The following is a 26,648-nucleotide window of genomic DNA, read 5'->3' as shown; positions in this document are numbered from 1 at the left end:
AGAGCAACAAGGGGCTGCCCAAGAACTGCAGAGTTCAGAGGACGAGCACCCACCTCTCCCATCTCCTACACCCATCCCCTAAGGGTTAACTCCCTCTCCTGCCCAAGCCTCATCTCCCTTTAATCACATCTGATACTGAGTGGCCCAGCAGGGAACAAAGAGACCATTTAGAGAAATGGGGCCGAGAGAGTGACCCCGCACTCTGGGGCGGCTGCCTGGATGCCAGCACAAAGGCGGCATTTCAGGGCTGAAATTTCAGCACCCAGCTTGATTAAAGGATTCCAAAGGCTTGGAGGAGGGTGGCAGGGGTGCGAAGTCTCCGACCCCCAGAATTAACCCTTATCCAGAGCAGTAAGCACCCCTCCTACCACAGCGGCCACTCCTCCTCCCACCCTGACCAGAGTGCCCAATCCCATGTGGCACACCATGTCTACTGAGAGTTACTGTGGGCCAGGTCAGGCTGGGCCACTCAAAAGCCATTCTTCCAACTATGCCAGTGCCCAAGGCTGCCTTCTTTAAAAAAAAAAAAAAAAAATTCTTAGACAAGGCCTCACGTAGCCTAGGCTGACCTTGAACTCACTTCACTGTACATACCCCCTGCCTCCACCTCCTCAGTACTGGGAACATAGACGTGCCTTACCATCCCTGGCTCTACACAGCTCTCTACCTCAGGATATGAAAGGGCCTTCCTGGGGTAGGAGGCAGGACACACAAGAGGGCCTGCTGAGGCAGGAGAGGAGATGGCACAAGGTGGCAGACCAGAGAGGTGGGCAATGGGGGTACTGTGTGGCACTGGCCTGGGACAGAGTGGGGACAGGCCTGGAAAGGTACTTGGTCCTTGCTCCAGTTGCTGACTTGCCCAACGGGGCTCTGCCTGGGGACAGTGGGGGATCACTGCACCCCCACGCTTCCTGCTAAAGCACTGCTCCTGAAAGGGGATCTGGGTCCTCGATAAGAGCTCGAGGCAGGTCCCTAGGAACAATGGCTGGCTTGATGAAACCTGCTCTGTGATACTCCTGAGAAGGGAGAAGCCCCTGCAGCCAGTCCCCACTGGAAAGGAAATTGGGGGTTTCCGTGGCAACCAGCTCCCTGGGCACAAAGACTCATCTGTCTGCTGAGGCGGCTGAGGTGTCTCCCCTGCGGCAGCTTTTGCTCTGGTGCGTGGGGAGACAGATGGAGGGATGGGGCGTGGGGGTACCCACGGGGCTAAGGGCCCTGGTGCTTTAGAAAGAGCTAACAGTCACAGGGCCACCTTGATGTATGCCCACTCCTGCAGCAGGGCAGGTGGCAGCACGCAGGTAACAGGGAGAGGGGGTGGAAAGGGTGAGGTTTATTATTTACACGTAAAAAACGGGCACAGAAAGGGTGCCCAGCAGAGTCTGGTGCCCAGCAGTCCGACGGCCAGCTCGGCTCAGTCGCTGATGATGAGCTCATCCACGCCCCAGTCTTCATAGCTGCCGTCTGGCAGGTACCGGCGAATGATGATGGGGATCTTCCGCGCCCTGTGGTGGGGAGAAGTCACACGATGTGAGCCTGGTGCCCTGTCTCCCCGTAGGGGGCTGACCATGAATGAGCCAAAGGTCTATAGAGGCCCGAGAGATACCCGAGAGATGCCTCAGAGAGGCCTGAGAGAGGCCCGCTGGGAGGAACTTACTTGAGTTCCTTCATGGCGATGAGCAAAGGGTCTGTCTCCCCCTCCAGCTCCACCATCACCGGGGCGCACATCCTGCAGGGACACAGAGGTTGAAGTCAGCAGACAAGGCCCGTGGAAGGTGGGTCTGGTGTCCTGCTCCCCATCTAGCAAGGGCACCTAGACAGGCAGGCACGCTGGCAGTGGTGCTCAGGGAGCCACCACCACAGGGGAAGGCTCACAGACTGGATTTAAAGTGTGCCTCCTAGCACAAGTCCCGGGATTCTTTTCACATCCCCTAGCCTAGGAGACCCCTGCCTTACTGCCCTTGCACGCCAGTAGGTCCTGCCATGATTCTCTGCTTCAGCGAGGGAGGCCTACGATGACTTCCAGTTTACTACTGAGGAACCTGAGGTAGAGAGAGGTGAGTGTCCTGCCCAAGGTCACAGAGGCAGAGTGGCAGAGCCGAGATCTGACCCTAACTGTGCTAGGATGTACCCTATGTAACACACTGAAGTCATCTACATGTAATGCTCCATCAGCAAAGGCCCTTCCAGCACAATCCCCAGCAGGGCTGCACTCTTCCAGCCTGGCCCCTTCACTCCAGCCACAACAAACTTCCATGCCTCTACCATATTATGGCTTTAAAAAAAAAAAAAAAGAATTATTTATTTTATGTGTATGAGTCCACTGTAGCTGTCTTCAGACACACCAGGAGAGGGCATCAGATCCCATTACAGATGGTTGTGAGCCACCATGTGGTTGCTGAGAATTTAACTCAGTACCTGGAAGAGCAGTCAGTTATGAGCCATCTCTCCAGCCCAAATGTGTAGCCCAGGATGGCCTTGAACGTGATCCCTCTGCCTCTGTCTCCTTCAGCAAATCCAACTGGCGTGTGCCACCACAACTGACCGTATCATGGTTCTTTTTTTTTTTTTTTTGGGGGGGGGGGGGTTTTTTTCGAGACAGGGTTTCTCTGTGTAGCCCTGGCTGTCCTGGAACTCACTCTGTAGACCTGGCTGGCTTCGAACTCTGAAATCCACCTGCCTCTGCCTCCCAAGTGCTGGGATTAAAGGTGTGTGCCACCAGCACCCGGCCCATATCATGATTCTTAAGTGTCCCCCAAATTAAGATGATGATGGTACTGGAGGAGGAGCCCTTAGAAAGCCATGAGGGTGTGACCATCATGATGGCCTAAGGGGCTTTATTAGAGGAAGAGAAACCCAAGCCAGTGGGGTTGCTCAGTCCCACCAAATGAAACTCTGCTACGTTAAGATGCAGCTTGAGGACCCACAGGTGAGGTTCTAGAATCTTCCAAGCTCCAGGACTGTGAGCCAGATGGACTGAGCCGCGGGACCTGTCACAGCACGGATAGCAGGCTCAGCACAGAGTCCTTTCACTTCTACTCTCCGTCCTCGCAGTGCTCCCTCTGCCGCTACAAGCATGAGAGAGGCTCAGATGTTGCCACTTTGGGAATCTCCATCTTATGTGAGTTACACATGCCTTTCTGGGCATCCAAGCCACTGACTGCACCACTGTCCAAAGCAGCCCATGAGCGTCCAGTGGCCTAGGACCACACATGATTCACTCTGAGGGCCCAGACCCCAGCCAATGTTGGTCCTCCAACAGCAACAAGGACACATCACTCCAGGCCCATTTCCTGCAGACTGACAGACACCTCTAATCACCCCAGGCAGGCTCACACCAACAGATTCAGACTAACAAGCATCCGAACCCCGGGCCCGATGCCGTCTCCACACCACCAGGACAGATTTTTTGAAAGCTCGAATTATTTTACCTTATGTGTGTGGGTGTTTTGCCGACATGGAGGACACTGGCTACACTGGGATCGGAGGGAGGGGCTGTGAGCCACGTTGTGCATGGCAGGAACCAAGCCTGGCAAGCACACCTTGTGCTCTTAATTGCTGATCCAGAGCCGTGAGACAGAACCCCTCCTCTCATGAAGGGGTTTGAGAACCATAACTTCAGAGGTGCCGGGTGACTTTGGGGACCAGCCACCCTGAGACGGACACTTATTAGTTTATTACTGAATATTCTGGTCTCTGCTAATCCTAAAGGCCTGAAATTTTCCTAAGGGCAGAAACCAAATGTCTTTCCTGAATAATGAAATGTCCCCAGCTCAGCAGTAGAACATGTAAGGTCCTAGGTTTAGTCTGCCATCCACAGGGCTGTACCCGAGTAACCACTGATCTGCCTGTGTCCGCGCTCTATACACATAACAGGAGTAACTGAAGGGCATCGTCCCTCAGTGCCCCCACGGACATGCAAGTGCAGGATTGAAGTGGCTGTCCTGTGCTGCAGTCACTACAAATAAACCTGTCACCCACCCAGTTAGGAAGAGGTGAGTGACATCAGCCAGCAGGTGGTGCTAGCGGGCCAGACTGGACTCAACCAAAAGTGACCCAAGCTGGTATTTCAGCACTTAGGCAAAGGCTCAGCCCAGCCCTGTGTACAGGATCCAGCCTGGCTCTGCTTGGACAGGGGGCAAGGGACCCCTCAGGGGAAGGACCACTAGAGCCTGGCCTAAGCTGGAGCCCTCTTCCTCCCACAGAATATGACCCTTCCATTGGCTTAGACCAGGGCTGTCAGGACGCCTCACTTCCTGTGAGTGTCCCATGCTGGCTGATCAGATGCGCGCCAGCTTGAACCTGACCCTGTACGTTTGCTGACATCTTTTACTAAATTTATTTTATTTATCAAATTAAAAGAAATTATTTGTACTCATGTGTCTGTGTTGGGGTTTGTGCAGGAGTGGAGGTGCCTGTGGGGGTCAGGAGGTCAGATCCCTCTGGGGCTGAAGTTACAAGTGGGAATGACTCTGTTGCCCTACAAGAACAGGACATAATTTTTACTTCTCTCAGCCCTTTAAAACAAAAAATTTTTTTATTTAGTGTAGAGTTTAAAATGTTTGTATTTTCACTTATATGCCTTTGTGTTTATGCAGCTTTACCACAAGTGTGTGGATGCCCACAGAGGCCAGAAGAGGGTGCTGGGTCCCAAAAGAGTATCAAGCCCTCTAGGAACCACTTCATCAGACTCTACTCTGTATGTTCAGGCCTGAACATGTGTGAGCACATGCATGCTTTGGCTGAAGAAATCAGTTCTCTGCTTCCACCACGTGGGCTCGTGTCAATAGGGCACCTGGACCAGCTCAGTCACCTTGCTGGTCCCCTTTAGTAACATGTTTGCCGCCTTTGTGCTGCAAGTTTGCCTTTAGGCTGTACCCACCCATAGCTTTCAGCACATGCAAAACCACTGCCCTGCATCTGTCTCCTAGATCTGGTCCCTCCACAAGGCCGCTTGCTTTTCTGTACCCTTTGCAGAGCACTGGCCACACCTGCCTTTACATCAGAAGATCCCTGGGGAGCTAGGGGTGACGTCTTTAATAACCTCTGCATCCTCGACAGGCACAGTGGTGAGCATTGCTGCATTTGCACAATGAAGGCTTCCTGCTACAGGGCCAATCTTAGCTAAATGGACATGCGTCCCAGAACACTCAGCAAACTGGAAATGTCTTGTACCTGTGATGTTCCTGTGCTAACGGGGAGTCACAGACAGGCCCCTGAGCATCTGAGATATGTCTAGTATTGGTGTGTGTGTGCATGTGTGTGTTCCTTTGTTTGGGTAGGGTGTTTTGTTGTTGTAGTGGTGGCTGTTTGGGGTTTACTGTTATTGTTTTTGAGATGGTGCCTCACTGTGTAGCCAAGGCTCTCCTGGAACTCCTTATGTAGACCAGGTTGGCCTAGGAGTCACAGAGATCCACATACCTCTGCTTCCTGAGTGCTGGGGTTAAAGGTGTGCACTGCCTCACAGGGCCAATTTAATTAATTAATTTAAATGGCCACATGGAGATGATGAGTGTCATAACAGAGACTATCCCTAGACCACTAGGACCCCATACCCCCTGAAGGTGGTTTTACTTAAAGGAGCCAAGAGTGCAGCCAGGCTGGAGAAAGGTCTATAGCTGAGGATGGCTGCGGTCAACCTTGACTATACATAAGACCCTTTACCAAGGCAGACACTGCAGTCATCTTTACCCAGGGCTGTATGAACCTGTGGTAGGGATGCTCACAGCACTATGCAGGCCTCCCCAGACCCCGTGGGAGAATGCCCCTCTGCTGTGTTTTTTCTTCTCCCTAGTCCATCCTGAAGCACCCACACTCCCCATACCAACACGTGGGAAGTCAGCAGTTTCGGCTTGAGTCCCCCACTAGAGTTCACTAACACCCTGCCTCCTCTGGATGGGCTGAGCTCACCGGTGGCCATCCAAATTTAGAAAACAACATGCTACTCAATTTCCTAGAACTCAGAGCCACCTCTGCTCCAGGCTTTCCCAAGTGAAGGCCCAGCTTACTTGGCTGGGCTGGCCAGTCTCCCTCACACCAGCATAAGCCAGAAGGAGCTGTTGTAGCCTTGCCCGAATTCACTCTTATTTTGTTTGACCAACTGACAAGAATTTTCTGAACTCAGGTAATCACATGTGCTGGGCTCTACCCCAGACCTCTTCTCATTCTTTATCTTGGGGCAGTATCTTGCTAATTGCCCAGACTAGCCTAGAACTCACTCGGTAGTCCAGGCGGGCCTGTGAACCCACGATCCTCCTGCCTCTGTCTCTGGAGTGTGTTCAATCATAGGTCTGTGCCACTAGGTCTGACCAGGGTTTGTTTGTTTGTTCACTTGTTTGTTTTTGAGACAGGGTTTCTCTGTGTAGCCCTGGCTGGCCTCAAACTCAGAAATCCACCTGCCTCTGCCTCCCGAGTGCTGGGATTAAAGGCGTACGCCACCACTGCCTGGCCTGACCAGGGTTTTTACTGTCACTTCTCATGTCTACTTCTTACATTTTCCCACAGGCGCCCTAAAGCACAGCACAAGCCCTGACACACCAGGGCTGGGCAGGACCAGGAGCTTGGGGCTCTCTGTGGCTGAACTGACAGAGAAGACGGCCAAAGGGCAGGCAACACTTACGCGATCTGGAGAGCCCGGGTGCCTAGCACTCGGGCTCGCTCATACTTGGTCATGTAAGGAGTGGTGATCCGCTTCTGGTTGGCCTGCGGTCGCTCTCCAGATGGGAGAATCTCGACATTTTCCTGACCTTCCTGGATAGCAAACAAAGAGGGGAAATCTCAGGGCTCAGGTAGGAAGATGATGACACAGACACTTCCCACTACCGTCAACCCTTTCCGAGTGTCATGGACCGTGCAACCACTCCCTGATACCCACGAAATCCTTAACCCCAAGCACACTTGTAAGGCAAGGATTGTGGTCCCTCTTCCAGGGGCTTCGAGAGTCAGCCAACCTGACCAAAACCTCCAAATAAAGATGACTGTGTTCAGAACTCTCGAGCCAGCTGCCTTGCCCAAATAGCTGGCCCTGTAAGTGATGAGCACACCCTGAACGAACTGGAAGCTCAGGACAAACACCTGATCTCTTTCGTATGGCAACTGGGTCACTGGGTCAGGTGACTGGAACAGTCATGGTAAATGAGAAAGAGTCAAACCCATACTAAGCAACAGCCTGCTGTACTCTGCTCTAGTCAGGCTAGAGAGAACACATAGACCATGGGTTCTGCCCCTGCAGCACGCATGTGCACACACATAGGAATAATGATGATCTGACACAAAGCAAAGAGTGTCTGACAGCAGAGCCAGGACCTAAAGAAGGAAACAGACGCTTAGAGCAATGGCGGATGCCAGAGAGGTGCATAGCCCATGACCCGTTTACATGATCCTAAAACCAAGAATTAAGGGTTAGGGTTTGCCTCAGAGAGTAACGTGCTTGCTACCCAAACTGGAGGACCTAAATTTGGGTCTTAGCCTCCATGTAGAAGTCTGGGTCTATAGCAGGGTGCGCCCGTAGCCACAGAACTAGTGGTAGAGTCAGAAGGGTTTCTGGGGCTTGCTGGCTGACAGCCTAGCTGAAGCACTGAGCCCCAAGTTTAGTGAGACCCCGTCTTGAAAAATAAGATGGAGAACGAGATAGGATGACCTCTGACCTCCACATGCACTGCACAGGTAAGTGCGCCTGCACACAGACACACATGCACATGCATAAAATACATTAAAAAAAAAAAGTAATTGTTTGCTGAGTGCTTACTCTATGCCGAACCGTATTTAGGTTACAGTGGTGTATAAAACAGACCAAAGTTACTTCTACCCATGCCTTTGATCCTAACACTCAGGTGGCAGAGGAAGGCTGGTTTCTCGTGAGCTACAAGCCAGCCTGGCTTAAATAGTAACTTCCAGGCTCTATACTAAGAACCACCAACCATACATAAGACGACACAATAATCCCAAGACCTAGTTGAGGTGGCACTCAGACAAAGGCCCGGAGTGGATCCATGGAATCACGTTCCTAGAAAGTGACCAGGGAAAGCCCTGGTGAGCACTGCCTGTCCAGTGTCTGGGCCGCAGGGCAGAGGCCGAAGCTGGCTACTGACCTCCTCAGCATTTTCCAAGTCATCAAGTCCTTCATCCTCCTCCACGTCGTCAAAGTCATCGCCATCGAAACTGCCAGAAGAAACTGGTGGTTAGAGCATCACGTGGTTAGAGCATCACCAGCCAGAACCAGACACAGCCCACAGTCTCAGGGGTGACAGATGAGGGACCTGGTGGTTAGAGCATCACCAGCCAGAACCAGACACAGCCCACGGTCTCAGGGGTGACAGATGAGGGACCTGGTGGTTAGAGTATCACCGGCCTGAACCAGAGGCACAGCCCACAGTCTCAGCAGTGACGAACATGGGACTGGCAAATCTCAACAAGGGGGCCAAACTTTGGAGGGTCACTTTATGCCTCCAATCTTGTGCCATGTATCCCCACAGTTGCTAGGATACCTTCACTGTGGTTTCCCTCTCTGTGAACCACGCCAGTCTGCATGTAAACATGGACTTGTCTGGTCTGGGGATTGTTTAAGGTTTATTTTATCTGTGTGTTTGTGTATGTAAATGTACACACCACAAGTAAGTGCCCGTGGAAGCCAGAAGAGGGTGTGGGAGCCCCTGAAGCTGGAGTTGTCTACCTGGTGCTGGGAACTAAGGTTTTACTCCCTGGGAAACCAGCAAGTGTGGATAGCCTCTATGCTATAAGAAGAGAAATATAAACGTGCCGGTGTGGTAACACACTCCTATACTCCTAGCATTTGGAAAGGGGAAGTAGAAGAGAACTAGGAGTTTGAGCCCAGCCTGGACTACATAGTGAGATTCTGTCTCAAGAACAAAAACAAGTGAAGTTTACTTCAGGGCTGGAGCTGTAACTCAAAAGTAGGGTGTATAGACAGCATGCATGAAACCCCTGGTGCTCTCAGCACCAGCACGCTGCCAGCATCACCTCCCCTCCTAAAAAAACAAACAAACAACGCATCATTATTCTTTGCCCGCCTGCTACAGCTTAATTCCACATTCCCTTAGGGTGGAGAACACAAACAAACAAACAAACCAAGTAAGGCCAAGGTGGCATTGTTGTTTTCATAGCCTCCAGTTTCCAGGCTTCTAAAAATATGTTCATTTATTGCTAGTGTGCACATGATGTGTGTTTGTGTGCAGGCCCACATACACCACCAGGACTCCCTTTTCCGTTCTCGCTTTCTACAAAGGGTCCTAGGGGTCAAACCTAGGTTGTCAGGCTTGTGCAGCAAAACCACTTTTAGCCCCTGCTCCATCTCATCAGCCTCCTGTGGTGCACAATGTAGGAGGGAGCTGCCCAAACTCGCTGTCTCCAATTCTTCACTGCCCCAGTCAGAGTCTCACCTCAGGAAGGCTCTTGCCATACCCTCAAGCTCCATAGCCACCCTTCCTGTGCTCACCGGATCATCACATCCCCAACCTCCCCACTGAAAGTGTCTCCGTGCTGCCTGGCTGTCCTGGAACTCACTCTGCAGGCAAGGCTGGCCTAGAACTCAGAGATCCCCCCTGTCTCTGCCCTGAGTGCTGGGATCAAAGGCTTGCACCACCCCCAGCTTCACTAAGGATCTTTACAATGTTGAACCCTTCCAGAGGACAGCCAGCACACAGGCTCCTCCCTCCTGCCTCCCATCTGGGGGAGGGGCTGCTTTTCTGGGTTCTCTTCCTCCCAAGTCACTCTTCTCTGGTGGCAATCACTGCCCTGGTCAACGCTGTCATCTAGGCTTTCATTGCATTTTTTGCCTGTATTTTGCATGCTTGTTTTGATGTCAATCTTACTGCATAGAATGTAACCCAGGCTGGCCTGAGACTCACCATGTTGACATCTAGTTCAGGACAATTCTCCTGCCTTAGCCTCCCAAGTGTTAGGATTACAGGTGTGAGCCACCACACCCAGCCTCTGAGTTCTGACTGATCTATCTGGACTACCAGAGTTCATCTTCTCTCTTGACCTAACATACAGCACATCAGGAAATCCTTTAGGTTCTATCTTTAAAATATATCAGGAACCAGGCATGGTGGCGCATGCCTGTAATCCAGTGCTCAGGAGGTGAAAGCAGGCAGGTAAATTTGAGGACAGCCAAATCTACAGTGACTTCCAGGACAGCTAAGACTATGTAGAAAGACTTTTTTTCTCAAAAAAAAAAAAAAGAACAAAATCACTTGAAAGGCAGAGGTAGATGAATCTCTTAAGTTCTCCAAATAAATAAAATAAATGGCCGGGCATGGGGGCGCAAGCACTTGAGAGGCAGAGAAAGGCGGATTTCTGAGTTTGAGGCCAGCCTGGTCTACAAAGTGAGTTCCAGGACAGCCAGGACTACACAGAGAAACCCTGTCTCGAAAAAACCAAATAATAATAATAATAATAATAATAATAAAACAAAAATATATCCACAATTCAGCCGGGTCTGGTGGCTCATGCCAGATATATCAACACTTGGGAAACTGAAGCAGAGGACTATGACGAATTCAAAGCCAGCCTTAGTTATATAGTGAGTTCCCGGGCAGCCTGGGTTTCAGAGTGAGACCTTGCCTCAAACAACACTAAACTTCATGCTCTTCCCACTTCATGCTCTATCCCCACTTCTGGCCACCTCGGCTACTATCACCTAGCCCAAGCCCGCGTCTGCTCCCAGCCTTCCAGGCCATTGTCTGAGCTACTTCTTCCTTCCTACTTCCACGACTACACAAGCTACACCACTGGCATTCCCTTCCAGAAAAAGAGCGCTCGGAGACAGGGACCACACGGACGGAACGCTCTGCCCACTGTCCCCACTGCTCCGCGAGGTAGGAAGTTCTGAAGACGTCGCCCCACCAACCCAGCAGCTGGGCCAGCCTGTGCTCCAAGAGCCCGGCTCACACCACGACCTCCCTCCCTCCGTGGCCCGCGCTCACTTGTCCTCGTTGTCTGACATGATGCCTCCTCCGCCCTGGCGGGTCCGGGTCGCAGAGCAGAGAAACGCGCGCCTTCGCCCCTCGCGGCACCACGCGTAGTTTGCGCTTGCGCCCTGACCCAGGCGCACTTACTTCCGGGAGGCAGCGGACGGCAAGACGCTAATGCGCGTGCGTGGAGGCGAGTCTCTAGTTACCATGGTAATAAGGAGCGCTCAGTGAGGACGCGGACACTCTGGCTCCTCGGAGTTTCTCCGTGAGGAGGGCTCTGCCACGCCCGAGTCATCGCCTAAGGTGAGCGCTCCTCCCCGGACCGTCACGATAGGGACTGTGGTCACTACGCTGTCCGGAGTCGAGGGGTCGGGCCCCAGCTTCTCAGACTCCCAGGTTGCTCGTGATGAGAGGTCCAGATTGCGACCCGGGACGAGGGCGGGTCATTGCTTCTCTCCCTCCTAGGGCCCTCCCATGGCTTCCCAGGAGAGGGTGGACTCAGTGAGCAAAGGAACCGGGTTCCGCCACTGCCGTAAGCAAGCAGCTTACACGCCGGGGACCTGTGAGCTGCTCAGAGGTCAGTGCATTGGGGGATCAACGACCCGAGCGGTGCGGTTTGCCCTTAAGAGCTTGGGATTATGAAAGGTTCGGGGGAGAATCAAAGACCAGAGATGGAGAATTTTGGAATGGTTAGTTCATCTTTTACATGCGCTTCCAATGAAGGCTATCTCCTCACTGCAGTAGGACCTTCACCAGTACCAAATTCAATTCCCTTAACCAGGTTTAGACAATATATGGTCTTAGAGGTTAGTGTCCCGCTATCACCTTCTAAATGGTGAACACCACCGGGCAAAGAAACGTGCCTGTTTCTGCTCACACTTGTAGCTCCAGCCTCTGCTACATGAATGGACATGCATGCACTTAATTATTCAACGACTAAAAACCTATTGTGTGATTGGGATATTGTTCTGGGTACTAGGAACAAAGTGTTGAGAGATACTGTAAAAGGTAACTCTTGCTCTCAGAGAACTGATAATACAGGAGGGTAACAAGAAAAATGAACAGGAGAAAAGTATAGAGCTGAAGGTGTCACTCGGTGACAAGAGTATATTCTAGGCAGATGTGGAGTCTGGGTTTTAGTCCCAGCACACCATACACAAAAAAGTGTGTGTGTTACGGTTGGAGAGCTGGCTCAGTGGTTAGGAGCATGTACTGCTCTTCGAAAGTTCATTCCCCAGCACCCGTGTTAGCCAGTCACCAAAAGTGTATGTGTCTTGGGCAGATGTGATGCTCTGCAAGGTTACTCCTTGGGGGGGTTGCCTGAGCCCAAGAAAAGCTAACCCAGATAATATAGCAAGAACCTGTCCTTGAGGTAAAATAAGGGCTGGAGAGATGGCCCAGACATTAAGAGCACTTGCTATTCTCAAGGACCCAAGTTCAATTCCCCACAACCATATCAGGTGAGTCAAAACAATCTGTAACTATAGCTTCCTATGAGTCAGTGCCTTTTCCTGGCCTCCACAGGCAGCCAAACACACATAGATACACTCATGCACAGACACACACACACACACACACACATACACACGACTTTTTATTTTTTAAGATTTATTTATGTATAGTGTTCGGCCTGCATGTATGCGTGCAAGCCAGAAGAGGGCACCAGATCTCATTACAGATGGTTGTAAGCCTCCATGTGGTTGCTGGGAATTGAACTCAGGACCTCTGGAAGAGCATCATATATGCTCTTGATATATGAGTCATCTCTCCAGCCCACACACAATCTTAAAGGGAAAAAAAAGCTGCATATAGTGGCTCATGTCTTTGATTCTAGCACTCTGGAGAAAGAGGCGGGTGAATCTTTGTGAGTTTGAGGCCTGCCCAATGTACATACCAAATTTCAGGACAGCCAGGCTACATACATAGTGAGACTGTTTCATAAATAAACCAATAAATAAAAAGATAGATAAGTTAATAAATACAAGAAAAGGAAAAGAACCGTAAGTGACAGGCGCACTGAAGAAGATGGAGCAGGCAGAGGAGTGGAGGAGCTCGGTGCAGAACGGAGGAGGAGGAGGAGACCGCGGAGGAGGAGGAGACCGCGCTACAGTGGGCAGGGCAGGGCAGGGGGCGAGTTAGAGGCCGGTCGTGGTGAGGTGAGGCGTGTCTGCTGAGGCTCTGGAAGTCAGCCATGGTTTTATTTTGCAGTGATGATGAAGGAGTCCAAACTGACAAACTTCCAGCAGCGCCACATCATGGACACCATGAAAAGTAAGGGCAGTTGCTCTCATGCGAGAGACTTTCTGGACAGAGGAACCAGGGATACTTTTTAAATTTATTTATTTGTTTGTTTGTTTGTTTGTTTATTTATTTGGTTTTTCAAGACAGGGTTTCTCTGTGTAGCCCTAGCTATCCTGGAACTCACTCTTTAGACCAGGCTGGCCTCGAACTCAGAAATCCACCTGCCTCTGCCTCCCAAGGCATGCACCACCACTGCCCGGCCGAACAGATCTCTTAAGAGATCTGCCTGCCTCTGCCTCCCAAGTGCTTGAATTAGCAGTGTGTGCCACCATGCCTGGCTCAGAAATACATTTTCAGTGTTCTTCTATATGAAAGGGACGATGAGTTTATATAGCAAGTTCTAGCCAGCCATGGCTACACAGTAAGATCTCGTCTCATTAAAAAGGATTCAGCAGTCGGTGGTGGTGATGGTAATGGTGATGGTGATGGTACACACCTTTAATCCCAGCAGTCAGGAGGCAGAGGTAGATCTCTGAGTTTGATGCCAGCCTGGTCTACAGAGTGAGTTCCAGGACAGCCAGGCTACAAAGAGAAATCCTGTCTTTTAAAAACAAACAAACAAAAAAACCTGACCAAACAAAAAAGCATTGGGAAGAGTGAGGCAGGCTAGAGATGGCTCAGTGGTTAAGAGCAGGTACGGCCATTGTAGAGGACCTGAGTTCAGTTCTCAGCTCCTATGTGGGATGACTCAGTCACCTACAACTCCAGTTCCAGAGCCTTACTGGGCACTGTGTGTGTGTGTGTGTGTGTGTGTGTGTATGATGTATACACACATAACTAAAAAGACAGGACTTCTCTGTGTAGCTCTGGCTCTCCTGAGACTTGCTGTAGAACATGCTGATCTCAGACCCACCTATGGGCACCAGGCACACATACAATAAACATCCATATATGTGAGCTCTCCTACACATAAAATAAAATAAAAACAAATCTTTTTTGTTTGTTTGTTTTTGTTTTTTGAGACAGGGTTTCTCTGTATAGCCCTGGCTGTCCTGGAACTCACTCTGTAGACCGGGCTGGCCTTGAACTCAGAAATCTGCCTGCCTCTGCCTCCCAAGTGCTGGGATTAAAGGCATACGCCACCACTGCCTGGCATAAAAACAAATCTTTTTAATTTTTTTTTAATTAATTAATTTATTTATTATATGTAATTACACTGTAGCTGACTTCAGACACTCCAGAAGAGGGCATCAGATCTTGTTATGGATGGTTGTGAGCCACCATATGGTTGCTGGGATTTGAACTCTGGACCTTTGGAAGAGCAGTCGGTGCTCTTACCCACTGAGCCATCTCACCAGCCCCATAAAAACAAATCTTAAAAGACAAATCTTCCTTGAATCTTCCCTGGGAATCCACTCTGCCTGCCTTACTAAAATCTACTGTTGTTAAAGGGAAACCCAGTCTCAAAAACCAAACCAAACCAAACCAAACCAAACCAAAAAAACAAAAACCACAAAACCCCTAAGTTGTTTTGGAGCTTGGTTCAAACAATAACCCCCTGTCCTTCACCTGAACACCCGCATCGTGGGGGCCATAACTGGTTACCGTGTATGCACCCAGGAAGAGATAGAGCCAGGGCACAGGATCATCCTGAGAACAAGGGCACCCTCTCAGGTCTGTGAAAGGACCCTAACCACTCTTCTCATCTGTTACTACCCCGGCCAAGATCCCCACCGATGCTGCATCCCGTTTGAATAGCTGTTTTCCTTGACCATGAATGAGACTTTCAACAGCAAACAAAAGAGGCAACCCTTTCCCAGAACTTCCAACATTCCAACAATGGCTTCCTACCTTGCAGAATAAAATCATCTTTCCAGAAACTTCTGTATGTTCTGATCTCCACCCTCTACTCCATTCGCCTCTTGGCTGCTACCTAGATACCCACCCCCTTGGCACCTCTTCACGGTTTCCTCCATTGTCACCCTCCTACGGGAACCTTCTCTGATAAACACTGACATCTGGGCTGACGTTCCCGCTCACTTGGTAGAGCCCTCACCTCACAGGCACAAGGCAGATTTTGTCCCCAGAGCCACATAATGGTGTGGCGACACATAGCTGTAATCCATGGACTTGGAAGACAGAGGCAGGTAGATCAAGAGTTTAAGGTCAGGGAGTTGGGAGGCTAGTCTGGATGGAGACCCCGCCTTAAACAAAAGGAAAAAACTAAAACCCTGGGCTGGTGAGATGGTTAAACAGGGAAAGGTGCCAAGTTTAACAACCCGAGTTCGATCCCTGGGACAAACATGGTTGGAGAACTGATTCCCATAAGTTGTCCTCTGATCCCCACAATAATGCTGTATCAAATGTGTCCAGATTTATATTTATTACATACACAAAAAATGTTAAAAAAATAAAGGCCCATGCTGCAGATTCAGTGTATAAGAATGCTTATTTATTGCAGCATTGTCAGAAGTAGTAAAAATGCAGCCAACAACAGCAACAAAGAAACAAAATACCCAGAGACAATCAAAAGAAGTCCAGAAGTAGACTAGCTGAATAAATAATGTAACCACTCTCACCGCTAGTACTTAGCTATCAAAAAATAAGTTACGTATGAATGTGCTTATAGGAAGTTGGCCTTGATAAATTGGTAAGTGAAAAGGATCTGTTATTGACCATATGGTATGTTCCAGTGTAAGAACCGTGTGTGCACAGACCAAAGGGAAACATCCTTGGATATGTTCTAGAAGCGTCAAGAACAAGGAGCAACCACCTAATAAGCAGCTACCTTATTTTCTCTGAAAAGCAAGCCCAACAGGTGGCCCCACTTGGTCCCTGTGTTCCCAGGAGGAGCCCCTCTGCCCCTGCAGTGCGACCCTACATCCAGCCAGAGGGGCTCTCCCTCCAGGAAGGCGGCCTCAGCCATCTACCTGCCTCCCATCCTGGCCACCCACTCTCACCTCAGGCCCGCCAGCTTGTGCCAAGCCAATGGGGCGTACAGTCGCGAGCAATTCAAGCCTCAGGCCACCAGTAAGTGCTGGGTTTAGGGCTCTCTTTGGAGTCATATCAGCCTGGGACAGTATCATTCAAGCAAGCTGGTAACAAACCCGGGCAGGAAACCATCAGGTGACCCTCTTTATCTTCCTTGAACTTTTTCAGATTAATCCAGTTCTCCCAATCCCAGAGGGACATGTGGCTGTCAGCTGCTTATCCTCCTGTTCCCTCAAGTCCATCTCTTCTGCATCTGAGCACACATCTGGGAGCCCCTCCTCCTCTAACATTGCCTTTGGCCCAGACCCACTAACCCCCACCCCCCAGTTCCTTATACACAGACCACTTCAGCGGCCTATGGTTCTGGGTTACCCATTAGCTCTACACTGGTGCTTGTTCTCCGTTGTTCCCACTGCTAGCCTAACGTTCTGCTCAGGAACAGCCAGGGAAGTGCGGGATCTGCAGAGGCCCACTCCTCATAACAACCCAGACACCCGAAGCGCACACAACCGATGGGAACACGGGAACAGGCCTTGCTCTGCACATTAGCAAAATTGTTTCTGGGCCCCACAGGAGACCTGGATAAAGAGAAACGAAGACTCCAAAATATCTTTGCCACTGGAAAGGACAAGGAGGAACGGAAAAAGGTTCCCCTCGTGCGGCAAGAAGACCCAGCTCCTGAGCTGGACCGGTTTGATGAATGTGAGCCACTGTGTGTGAGTGTGTGTGTAACTGATGGGGCTAACAGGGCCTGGGACCCTGTGCACTGATAGCCCCTCCCCTCTGCAGTGGTGAAGGAAATCCAAGACAGGAAAGAATTCTTGGCTGCCATGGAGGCTCTGGGGCAGGGCAGGCAGTACCGTGGCATCATCCTAGCTGAGATCTCCCAGGTAGGAGAGCCCACCCGAGGGAAGGGTAGAAGCAAAGGGCAGGAGCCCCAGCCTGCACCAGGACAGTTAGCGTCTCCAGTGTCCTGCCTGCCATGACAGCAGCTCTTCCTGGTGGCTCTTTGCAGAAACTACGGGAAATGGAGGACATCGATCGCAGGAGGAGCAAGGAGCTGAGGAAGGCCCTCGCCACCACTTAACCTAAGACAAGGGTGGGCTCGCCCACGGAGACTGCCAACCCGGCACAACAGCCAGAACCAGAGCCCTTCACTCTGCCACACAGCATCCATCCCAGGCCTGCCCACCCACAGGGACCATGCCAGATCATGACATGGCGCTGTCCTGCGGCATGAGACAGTGTCCTAGTCACTGCCTGGGGGTGCAGAGGCCTCAGTGGGACCTGCAAGTAGTGTCACAGCTACTGTATTTCTCTAGGGGAAAGCCCCAGGCACACCACCTTGGACATGTGCCTAAAGGCACCCTCTCTCTGGCTCTCCTGTCACAGCTGGCCTCAGGTGCTGTTTTGCCTTTCTGAACCAAAAATTGACCATGACTCTTTCCTCCGTTGATCTTTTCCTTAGGATAAGGATCTAAGTCTTTGCCTTCTTGTAGCCTTGGGCAAATGTTTAACCACAATTAACTGGCCAATAAAACACATTTCACTTGCCCATGACATGTGCCACCTTGTTTCCCTGGGGATAATGCTTATGTGTTCAGAATCAGAACCTGTCTAGCGCAGATGGGTATCTAACTTGGACCCCACCTGCCCCCCAGCTGGTACACTGCACATCAGTGTCCTTTCTTTGGGCTGTTGACACTAAGCAGCCTGACCTTCACCAGTATTTTCATTTTCCTGTCCCCATAAATATTTCCTGCACCTGCTGGAAGTTCCCCATGATTCTAATAGAACATATGACCTGTGTTCTTGTCATAATAGAATAAACATGTCTACTATGCCACAGCCAACAGATAAGGGTTCAATCAGTAGGGGCAAACCCTCTAATGTGCAGGCCTAGCACAATGCAAAACCCAGGACAAGTGTAGCCCACTGTGACAAACTCAACTTGAATGTCAGCATTTACAACTCATGCCTATAGGAGAACTGGATTCTGGGTGTCTTCTGAAAAATGGGCAAGATCTGGCAACCCCAGGCCCATGTTGACAGGACACAGGTGACTATGAGAAAGGCTATTCTGTTCACTGAGATACAAACTCCCCTTGACACAGAGATAGCCTGGTAGAGCCCTCTCTTGGGTTACAGCAACTGGGTCATAGGGCTCCTCTGAAAGACCTCTGAGGTGGTAGCCCTGGTTATCAGGACAGCGAGTGTATCTGGAGAGACTACCAACGGGTGCTGGCAACTGAGATACAGTGAGTTCCTTCCCAGGGTGCACAGAGGGAGGTACTCTGAAGCCCCCGAGTGTAAGAATAGTGCCTAGACCATAAGCTGCCTGGCACAGTCCCGGTGAAAAGAGGTACCCATCACTCCTCCCAGAGCCACTCGGTGGTGAGTGGCCGCAGATCTTGGAGGGGACAGACAACAGAAGAGACAGACTGCCCACCACAAAAAGGAATGGGCCCATCCCCTGGGCACGGGGTGGGCAGAAAGCCTGACTGAGAGAACACCTACCCAAAGCATCCCTTCCAGGCCGACCTGAGTCAGTGCCCCAGCAGCCAGCAGCTCCCTGTGTGGTAGTCGTGGGTTCCCACAGAGCAAGGGAGAGGAGGGAGAGGAAACAGAACTACTGCCATCAGCCCATTCCCTTCTGACACAGCACAGAGCACTCTGAGGGGCTGGACTTGCAACTTCATAAATACAGCTCCTGAGTGAGGTGACATGAGTTTCAAGGGCATCTGCACTAGACAGGAAGGCAGGGACTGGGGGTCAGGGATGGGAAGGCAGAAGCTAGGCAGCCAACCTTGCTGCTGGCCTGCTGCAAGGTCTTCGAGCCCTTAGCTAGGGCCTGCTGTGAGCAGGACTGGTGGTGAGGACCCTATCCGGCCTGGTTCAGTGAGCACAAGGAGAGCCACTGCCTCTGCCTGGAGCCTGTATCCCTGCTTGCCCCCGGGCTGGCCACAGCATCTGGGGACAGAATCCAAGTGGGCAGGGCCAAGCCACAACTGTCTGGGACACAGGGAAGAAGGAAAAATCTTGAGCCCAGACCAGCTGGAGACCACTGAGGAGGGGAAAGGTCACCCAGAGACTCCCTCCCAAGGTCATTGCCCCCCTTGGCAGGTCCCCGGGCAGCAGAGTGCTGCTGTGGCCTCAAGGCTCCAGGAGAGGAAAGGAAGGTGGCTTCTTTCACTGTCAGCTCTTGTCCCCGGGGGCCTTGCTCTTGGCCTCTCGCTTGTTCCCCAGGAGCTTCAGCACCTTCATGGTCTTGAACTTGCCTTTCTTCTTACTGTCAGACTCGGCCTCTCTTTGGAAATCTGCAGCAAAGAACAAAGCCGCTCAGCCAGGGAGGGAGGGAGGGAGCACCTGGGCAGGATAGGGTAATGGTTAGGGTCACTGAGCAGGTGTGCAACCATCAAGGGCTCCAGTCCATCCATGCATGGCTCCAGTCCATCCATGCATGGAGTCAGGTCACTCTACCCAGTGTCCCTTTTCTCCCTGATAACCACATCTGCGAGAACCATCTGGAACCTCGGAGGGGTAGCCCACTTTTTACTTAATAGTTCAGGTCACTGGTACTGGGGTGCCTAGGCTACAACAGAAACACCAACTGTCAGGACCAGAGGACACCTCAGAAACCATATGCCTCAACCTCAAACTTGCCCAAGTAAAACGTGTGCCGTTGAAAAGAGCCAACACTAACCGTGATGCTTGCAGGTGCCTAACCTCAGGCTGGTGCTTTACACAGTTCTGTAACCCTCAGCCACACCGGAAAGAGGTGCCATCACAAACAGGAGTGAGGTGAGGGCTGAAGAAACTGGCACAGGTACTCAGCTCACATGCCCAAGCTGGGACCAGAAGCCAGTCTGTCTCCAGCCTCGGACATATGGCCACACAGCCACAGTGAGCCACAGGGGAACTGAGGTCAAACCCCAATCCCCAGCCCTCAGGGCTGCATCCTTTAGCCACTACAGGTGCTCGGATCCTGAGCAGGCTCTGAGTCCCCAGACCCCAAGCCAGCTTGCAGAGCAGAGGGAAAAGCCATCCAGGGCCTAGGCCTCCTGGCAGACCACACAGTCCTCCTGTGGGCATAGAGAAGTCCCTGGCTAGCACTGGCCTCCCTCCCTTCAGAGGCTGGGAGTCTGCATTCCAGCCAAGCAGGGCTGCTCAACCTTCCATTTCAGGCTGCAAACCCAGGCTGGAGCTCGCAGGTAGGTGCTGGTCCCCCCTCAGGAGGAACCTCACCTTTCTTCTTGATCATAGTTTCCAACATCTTGTCTTCCTCTTCTTCCCTGGGTAAAAAAAAGAAAAGCTGAGTGTCCACAGCAAGAAGGAGCCACAGCAAGGAGTGTCCACAGCAAGAAGGAGCCAGGTCACCTGCGGGTCCCTCCCAAGCGCCAGGCCCCACAGGACCGGGCAAGCATGAGGGCAAGCTCTCTCGTAGGCTCTGCCAGGAAATTACTCCCCCCCACCCCCCGGGTCCTAGGCATGGCACCTCTGCCGGTCCTCGTCCAGGCAGTTCACGATGGCATCTCGCTGCTCGATGAGCGTCATGAGTTCCTGCATCAGCACCTTCTCTCTGGCCCGATCCTCATCTGTCCAGTCCTTTTCTGCCAAAGGAGAAAGCCGGTCGTCATACCGCTCTAGTCACACTGGGCTCCTCAGAGGTGGCCACAGCCCCAGCCTCCTGCTGAGGTGAAAGTGACTCACAGTTGACAAAAGGAGCCAAGGACATTCTGTGACTTGGGGCCACTCCAAGTTCCCCAGTCAATGAAGAGGTAATACTTCACAGAGACAGACGGTGAGAACCAGTGTGAAGACAGGCGTGGGGCAGGGACAGGGCTAGCAGCTCCTACACAAATGAAGAAACCCCAGCCTCTGGGCCTGGTTTTCTATAGCCTCAGCTGTAAAATGGCAGCGATGGGTGATGACGTCAGCACATAGGAGAGTGGTCAGAGCCCTGCCCCCTCCCATGGTTCTGTGGTCTTCTCTCTGTCAGCAGCGATGGATCAGTACATGCCACAGCCGTGGACAAGCCAAGCTGAGCACTCTTCTCCATCCCCCAACTCAGCCCGCAGCCCACCCAGGTTCCCATTATGCCCGGAGTCAACAAATATGTGGGTTCTAAGAATCAGACTTGGAGGCTGGGCAGTGGTGGCGCATGCCTTTAATCCCAGTACTTGGGAACAAAGGCAGGTGAATATCTGAGTTGGAGGCCAGCCTGGTCCACAGAGCGAGTTCCAGAGCCCTTACTAAGCAACCTCCCTACCGCTGTTTTTCAGTTTTTAAGACAGGCTCACGTGCCCCGGGCTGGCCAGAGTCGGCCAGGGCCTCCTAGCTCCCCGGGTCCCAGGCTCACCTGGCTTGTTGAGAAGGCACCGGAGCTCGAACTCCACATCACCCTGGCGCTGCTCCAGGTTCTGCTGCTTGAAGCTGAAGGTGGGGAGGAAGAGGAAGTGAGTGCTTCCGTTAAGTGCTCATCTGCAGGCAGTGCCTTCATGGCAGATGGACGGCATAAATTTCCAGTTCTCCTCAGACCCCAGCGGGAAGCAGGTAGGGCAGGCAGGACTCACACATAGATGAGCTCTGACTCTCGCCGCACTAGTAGGTGCTTCTCATGGATGAGCTTGAACCAGTCCACCAGCATGTCGTCCTCGCTGCCCTCTGGAAGCCAGATCTCCACTAAGGCCAGAGCTCGCCCCCCTCCCAGCTCCGCACCCCCGGGTTGAGGGGCCCCCCTCAACCCTCAGCCAGCTCCTCTCTGCAGCCCCCTCACCATTTGCTCCACCACGAAGCTTCTCCTCCAACAGAACCCCACTGTGTTCCAGGGCATCCAGCTGGCGCTCAATATTGTCCATTTCACCGTAGATGTCCTCCTCAGGAATGTGTTGGTCAGCCTGGACCTGCCCAGCGACATTCTGGTCACTTAGAGAGTGGTGGCCCTTCCCTGTGCTGGCTCTCCTCTGACTTTCAGGGTTCCCTAGCCACTGCAGACTCTAGGGAGCCTGGCCCTGTCCCCCAAGGAGCATGACAAAGCACCGTGGGTTTAGGGAAGGGGCCAAAGTGGGGATGGCCAGGAACCCTTCATGTCAATGTCTGACAGACTCCCCCAGAGATGTCCAAGTCCCTGCTCCACAGAGAAGCCCCCCCTGCCCTGTCACTCAGGAGGGGTTCTCTGTTGGGCAGTGAGCTAGTGGGATAGGTTACAGAGAACCCTGGGGGCTCCTTCTGAGAAGCACAAGTTTCTCTGCGCTCACTCTCTGAACTTGAACTGTTTGACCCAAACACGCACCCACTGCTTCAGGATATGCAGGATCCCTAGGCTAAGTTCAGTCTTCCAAAAGGACCATACACTGGTCCCAGAAGCCTAAGGCTGAGGGAGGGTGCTAGACCCAGGTCAGCTGAGTTTCAGGGTCTCTCTGCTGGCACCTTGCGTTTGATGAGTGGAAAACCATGTCCGGGGGCAGGTGGCCTCACAGGCTTGGTTCCTTTGGTGGCCTTCCTTACAGTTGGAGACGCAGAGGGAGACGGTTTCCGGTTGAAAGGATTCTCCTTGCAGGAAGACTGAAGGTAGACATGACAGTTAAGTCAGAGAAGTCTGAGCATATAGACTATGGAAAGCAGGCCAGGACCCAAGCAAGACCAGAAGCCCCAGGTTCCAGGCTGGCCTCGAACTCAGAGATCACCTGCCTTTGCCTCTGGACTGCTGAGATTAAAGGTGTATACCACCACCACCTGGTTAAATAGTTTTTAAAAACAAACAAACAAACAAAACAGAAGAAAAGAGGGCTGGAGAGATGGCTCAGCAGTTAAGAGCACCAACTGCTCTTCCAGAGGTCCTGAGTTCAATTCCCAGCAACCACATAGTGGCTCACAACCATCTGTCATGGGATCCGATGCCCTCTTCTGGTGTGTCTGAAGACAGCAACAGTGCACTCACATACATAATGTAAATCTTCCTTTAAAAAGGAGTGCTAGTGTAACAAATACAAAGCTCCCAGTTCTAGACCTGGTACCACGTGCACACGAAGCCTCACTTGTTGTGCCCTTTTACAGCTGAGCTGTTTTAGAGGGGTTATGTCCCCAAGGGCCCAGTAGCATCAGGAGGAAAAGCTCCCCACCTAGGGACAGAGACAGTGTGGTCACCTATAACCCCTTTTCCTGCTCCAACTGCCTCTGACGTTCTCTCCTCCTCCCAGTAGTGGGACTGGGTTCCTTAGGAAGACCCCTGGGGTTCTGCCCCTCCCCCTTCCCGTAGTATCAACACCAGTCTAGCCAAGCCTCTGAGCCCTGCCAGGCTTTTTATGCCTCAGAACAGCCTCAGGACAGCCTCCCATACAACCCTTGCTTACATTACAAATAGAGCTTGGCAGGCTGCCTAGAGTGGGTGAGAGCAGATACTCCTCTTCCTGAAGTCCAGAGTCAGGGTCCCTGCACCCATATCAGACAGCTAGCAAACACCTGTCACCTGCTCTTGGAGATCTGACACACTGCCCTCCCTCTGTTGGCTACCACAGGCACTGCACTCTCACGCACAAACCCACACAGAGACACACAGAATTCAAAGTGAACAAGAAAAATGGATGAATAATTGTCCTGGGAGGAGCTTTAAGCCCCCTTAGCACTCCACTTGCCACCACCAAGACACCCAAGAGGCTCTTTAGAACAGTCTGGAAACTCGGCAGTACCCAGTGGCTTATTATCAGAAGCAGGCCTTCTCAACGTCACAGAGCAGGTGGCAGAGCCGGCATGAGTGGATAGATGTGGCCCAGAGACGGCTAGGCACATAGGTAGGCTGGGCCAACAATGTCAGCTACGAAGACAGCCACCTTACACGTGCTGTTGAGCCACACTATGTGTAAGACTGGACAAGACCAGGGGCTAAGAAACAAACAAGTGAGCCTAGAACTATAGAACCTGACAAAAGCCAGATGCCCAGAGGGGCCCAGAGAGACCCTCCCCTCCCCATGCCCACTTCACCTCTGAGGAGACAGAGACCAGTGTGGGTCGAGGGTTGGGCCTGGTCTGGCTTCCTCCATAAGCCCCACCCCCCAGCCCACGAAAGAAGAACCCAGGAGGCGGGTCCTGGGCCCTTGAGCCTGATGGGTACTAACCCTGGCTCCCACAAAGCAGTATGGCTACAAACGGGAGTCATTTCGGAAGCTGCTAACCAGACAATGGGCCCCTCAAGAACAGAGACCTGTGTGTCCTCGGGAGCCCAGGTATCCCACGCACACAGGAGCTGGTCAGCCAGAGGTGCGTGCAGTCTCCACTGAAGGAGCCATCTTTCCTATGTGTGCTTCACTCGAGATTACATTCCAGAGCTATGAGAGGCCTGTCTCCCCATGTACACTGGGCGCCCGGAGAGGACAAGGACCGCATCTTAATGCAACATGCCCAAGGCATGGTATCAAGGAAGTGAGTGAGTGCAGGGGTAGATGAGGTATGGGTGACGCCCAAGGCATGGTATCAAGGAAGTCAGTGGGTGCAGGGGTAGTGAGGTATGGGTGATGCCCAAGGCATGGTATCAAGGAAGTCAGTGGGTGCAGGGGTAGTGAGGTATGGGTGACGCCCAAGGCATGGTATCAAGGAAGTCAGTGGGTGCAGNGGAAGTCAGTGGGTGCAGGGGTAGTGAGGTATGGGTGACGCCCAAGGCATGGTATCAAGGAAGTCAGTGGGTGCAGGGGTAGTGAGGTATGGGTGCCGCCCAAGGCATGGTATCAAGGAAGTCAGTGAGTGCAGGGGTAGATGAGGTATGGGTGACGGGCAGAGGGTGAAGAGGCGCGGTACTCGGTGTCTCACAGGCAATGATGGGTATGGCCACTCAAGTCGGGCTTTCCTGCCCTGGGATGAGACGAACGCCCACCAGATGGAAGCAAGGCAGCTTCTGGCATCCCTGGAGCACTCACCTTGATCTGCGGCTGTGGGGATGCGCTCCCCACGGGAGGGGCAGGGTTCAGGTCTCCAGCCAACAAGAAGGGGGTGGGGGTGGCACCACTGAAGGGCTTAGTAGAATGGGTCCCCGCGCTGCCCTCAGTCCTGGCCTGCGGCCTTTGTTCACCACTAGGCTGCCCCAGCTCCCCAGAAGACGACGGGGAAGAGTTGGCTGAGGGGGGGACAGAGTTCCCAGATATGCCAGGGGTGCTAGGCACATGCACAGCAGGATCCGAGGAGCTCTTGGGTACAGCAGGCGGCTCCAAAGGCTCTGCATTGGCAGTGTGACTGGAGCTCTCGGATGACAGACTCTCCACGCTAAGCGCTGGTGATGGCGTAGCTGAAGGAGGTTCTGAGTGTGACAGGCGGGAGGCGTGGATAGCTGTTCAAATGAGTACACCAGCACAATCAAGAGGTGGACAGGACTTCTGTCCTGACCCAACACACCCTGCTCCCAGAGCTGAGGGGATCCCCGGACACCAAGTTCTTCCTCATCTGGATGGGCAAGAGGCCAGAGAACACCAAACTTCTGCTGGGACCTGTGTTACAAAGGAACTCCACCTTCAGACCCACAGACCCATCTTGTATCCCCATGCTCTAGTGTGCCACCTTGTGGCACATCTATGTGTAGACCTGGCTGGCCTGGAACTCACTCTGCAGACCAGGCTGGCCTTGAATTTAGAGATCCACCTGCCTCTGCCTCCTGAGTGCTGGGATTAAAGGCGTGTGCCACCGCTGCCATGCTTGGTCCTGACCTAACCTCTCATCCGACTAGACAGCTACCTCCACTCCCCAACCTGTCCCACAAGCTGCTGACTCTAGCTGCGACTCTAGCTGCGACTCTAGACGGAGGAAGGCAGGGAGAGTGGAGGGTAGCTTCCGCCTCTGGAACAGAGACTGGAAAGCAGGCACCAGCAGAGGGAGCCCTAACACTTGCTACAGCCAGTGCTGGGACAGGCGCTGCCAGGTGCAGATGACATGGACCACGCCTCTACAGCCTGTCCTCACACTTCCCAGATGAAGCCACAGACTCCAGAAAGAATTCTCCCCAGCGCCGGGTCATCTTTGACCCTGTCTTTGTCCAACTTCGGAGCCCATGACCCTAGACCCACCCGGCGAGGGGACTCAGACCACGAGAGCATTTGCTTGTTAATTGTTCCTAACAGGCACTCGGTCCCATTGAGCGTTAAAAGGCAGCCACAGCCTAGGGGTGGGAAGGGGACCAAGAGCTTAAGAAAAATCTGAGGTAAAGCCTAGGTATATATATGGTGTGCTGTGCCAAAGGGACCACTGGGCAGGAGAGGCACAGCACCCAGAACTGACCCCCACAATGAGGAGACTAAATAGCCAAGCAGGAGCCATGGTGCTCTTTGGCTGGAGAGACAGTGAGAGACACAGGGAGGCAGGGTACAAATTAATCCCGGCCTCCTCCTCAGACCTTTCAGAAGCCCAGTGCAGCCGGGTGTGGTGGCGCACGCCTTTAATCCCAGCACTTGGGAGGCAGAGGCAGGCGAATTTCTGAGTTCGAGGCCAGCCTGGTCTACAGAGTGA

At 52.4% G+C, this 26,648-nt stretch overlaps 3 protein-coding genes across 6 annotated transcripts in view; 1 reads left to right on the top strand and 2 right to left on the bottom strand.

Moving 5' to 3' along the window:
* Positions 1-1,308: 1,308 nt before the first annotated feature.
* On the bottom strand, positions 1,309-11,059 carry Polr2f (RNA polymerase II subunit F). Its single transcript, XM_021216706.2, has 5 exons — positions 10,944-11,059; positions 8,088-8,157; positions 6,617-6,747; positions 1,655-1,726; positions 1,309-1,502 (listed from the first exon to the last, which is right to left on the bottom strand). Exons 1-5 carry the CDS (start codon positions 10,961-10,963, stop codon positions 1,412-1,414), a joined length of 384 nt encoding a protein of 127 aa, XP_021072365.1. The 5' UTR covers positions 10,964-11,059; the 3' UTR covers positions 1,309-1,411.
* A 78-nt stretch (positions 11,060-11,137) lies between these two features.
* Positions 11,138-17,723, top strand: C17H22orf23 (chromosome 17 C22orf23 homolog). Of its 4 annotated transcripts, XM_021216906.1 has the most exons (7): positions 11,138-11,234; positions 11,397-11,508; positions 13,140-13,202; positions 16,020-16,202; positions 16,737-16,865; positions 16,953-17,053; positions 17,179-17,723. In XM_021216906.1, the coding sequence occupies exons 2-7, from the start codon at positions 11,406-11,408 to the stop codon at positions 17,248-17,250; spliced, it is 651 nt and encodes a 216-aa protein (XP_021072565.1). In that variant the 5' UTR covers positions 11,138-11,234; positions 11,397-11,405; the 3' UTR covers positions 17,251-17,723. The 4 variants fall into 4 exon arrangements, with proteins under 4 accessions (XP_021072565.1, XP_021072567.1, XP_029403903.1 ...); XM_021216908.1 differs by lacking the exon at positions 16,020-16,202; XM_029548043.1 differs by lacking the exon at positions 17,179-17,723 and having other exon boundaries at positions 11,146-11,234; positions 16,953-17,159.
* Positions 17,712-26,648, bottom strand: part of Micall1 (MICAL like 1) — a 25,841-nt gene continuing 16,904 nt past the window's right edge. Inside the window, exons 9-16 of the mRNA XM_021217003.2 lie at positions 25,073-25,479; positions 22,593-22,727; positions 21,940-22,066; positions 21,737-21,827; positions 21,523-21,596; positions 20,659-20,773; positions 20,409-20,455; positions 17,712-19,480 (exon numbers count right to left, since the gene is read on the bottom strand). Of these exons, the coding sequence (XP_021072662.1) occupies positions 19,359-19,480; positions 20,409-20,455; positions 20,659-20,773; positions 21,523-21,596; positions 21,737-21,827; positions 21,940-22,066; positions 22,593-22,727; positions 25,073-25,479 (1,118 nt within the window). The 3' untranslated portion in view covers positions 17,712-19,358. The remainder of the gene's footprint in view (positions 19,481-20,408; positions 20,456-20,658; positions 20,774-21,522; positions 21,597-21,736; positions 21,828-21,939; positions 22,067-22,592; positions 22,728-25,072; positions 25,480-26,648) is intronic.

Source organism: Mus pahari, chromosome 17 (genome assembly GCF_900095145.1).
Source record: "Mus pahari chromosome 17, PAHARI_EIJ_v1.1, whole genome shotgun sequence".
NCBI classification, from domain to species: domain Eukaryota; kingdom Metazoa; phylum Chordata; class Mammalia; order Rodentia; family Muridae; genus Mus; species Mus pahari.
Note: the sequence above shows the minus strand (reverse complement) of the source record. Positions and strands in the feature narration are given on the sequence as shown.

Bases quoted from the DNA above. Each gene is read 5' to 3' on its own strand.
- C17H22orf23 (XM_029548043.1), top strand. From the start codon at position 11,406: ATGGCTTCCCAGGAGAGGGTGGACTCAGTGAGCAAAGGAACCGGGTTC. The intron at 11,509-13,139 runs GTCAGTGCATTG...TTTATTTTGCAG, and splicing joins GACCTGTGAGCTGCTCAGAG to TGATGATGAAGGAGTCCAAA. The intron at 16,866-16,952 runs GTGAGCCACTGT...TCCCCTCTGCAG, and splicing joins GCTGGACCGGTTTGATGAAT to TGGTGAAGGAAATCCAAGAC.
- Polr2f (XM_021216706.2), bottom strand. From the start codon at position 10,963: ATGTCAGACAACGAGGACAA. The intron at 8,158-10,943 runs GTGAGCGCGGGC...TTCTTCTGGCAG, and splicing joins ATGTCAGACAACGAGGACAA to TTTCGATGGCGATGACTTTG. The intron at 1,503-1,654 runs GTAAGTTCCTCC...TCCCCACCACAG, and splicing joins ATCGCCATGAAGGAACTCAA to GGCGCGGAAGATCCCCATCA.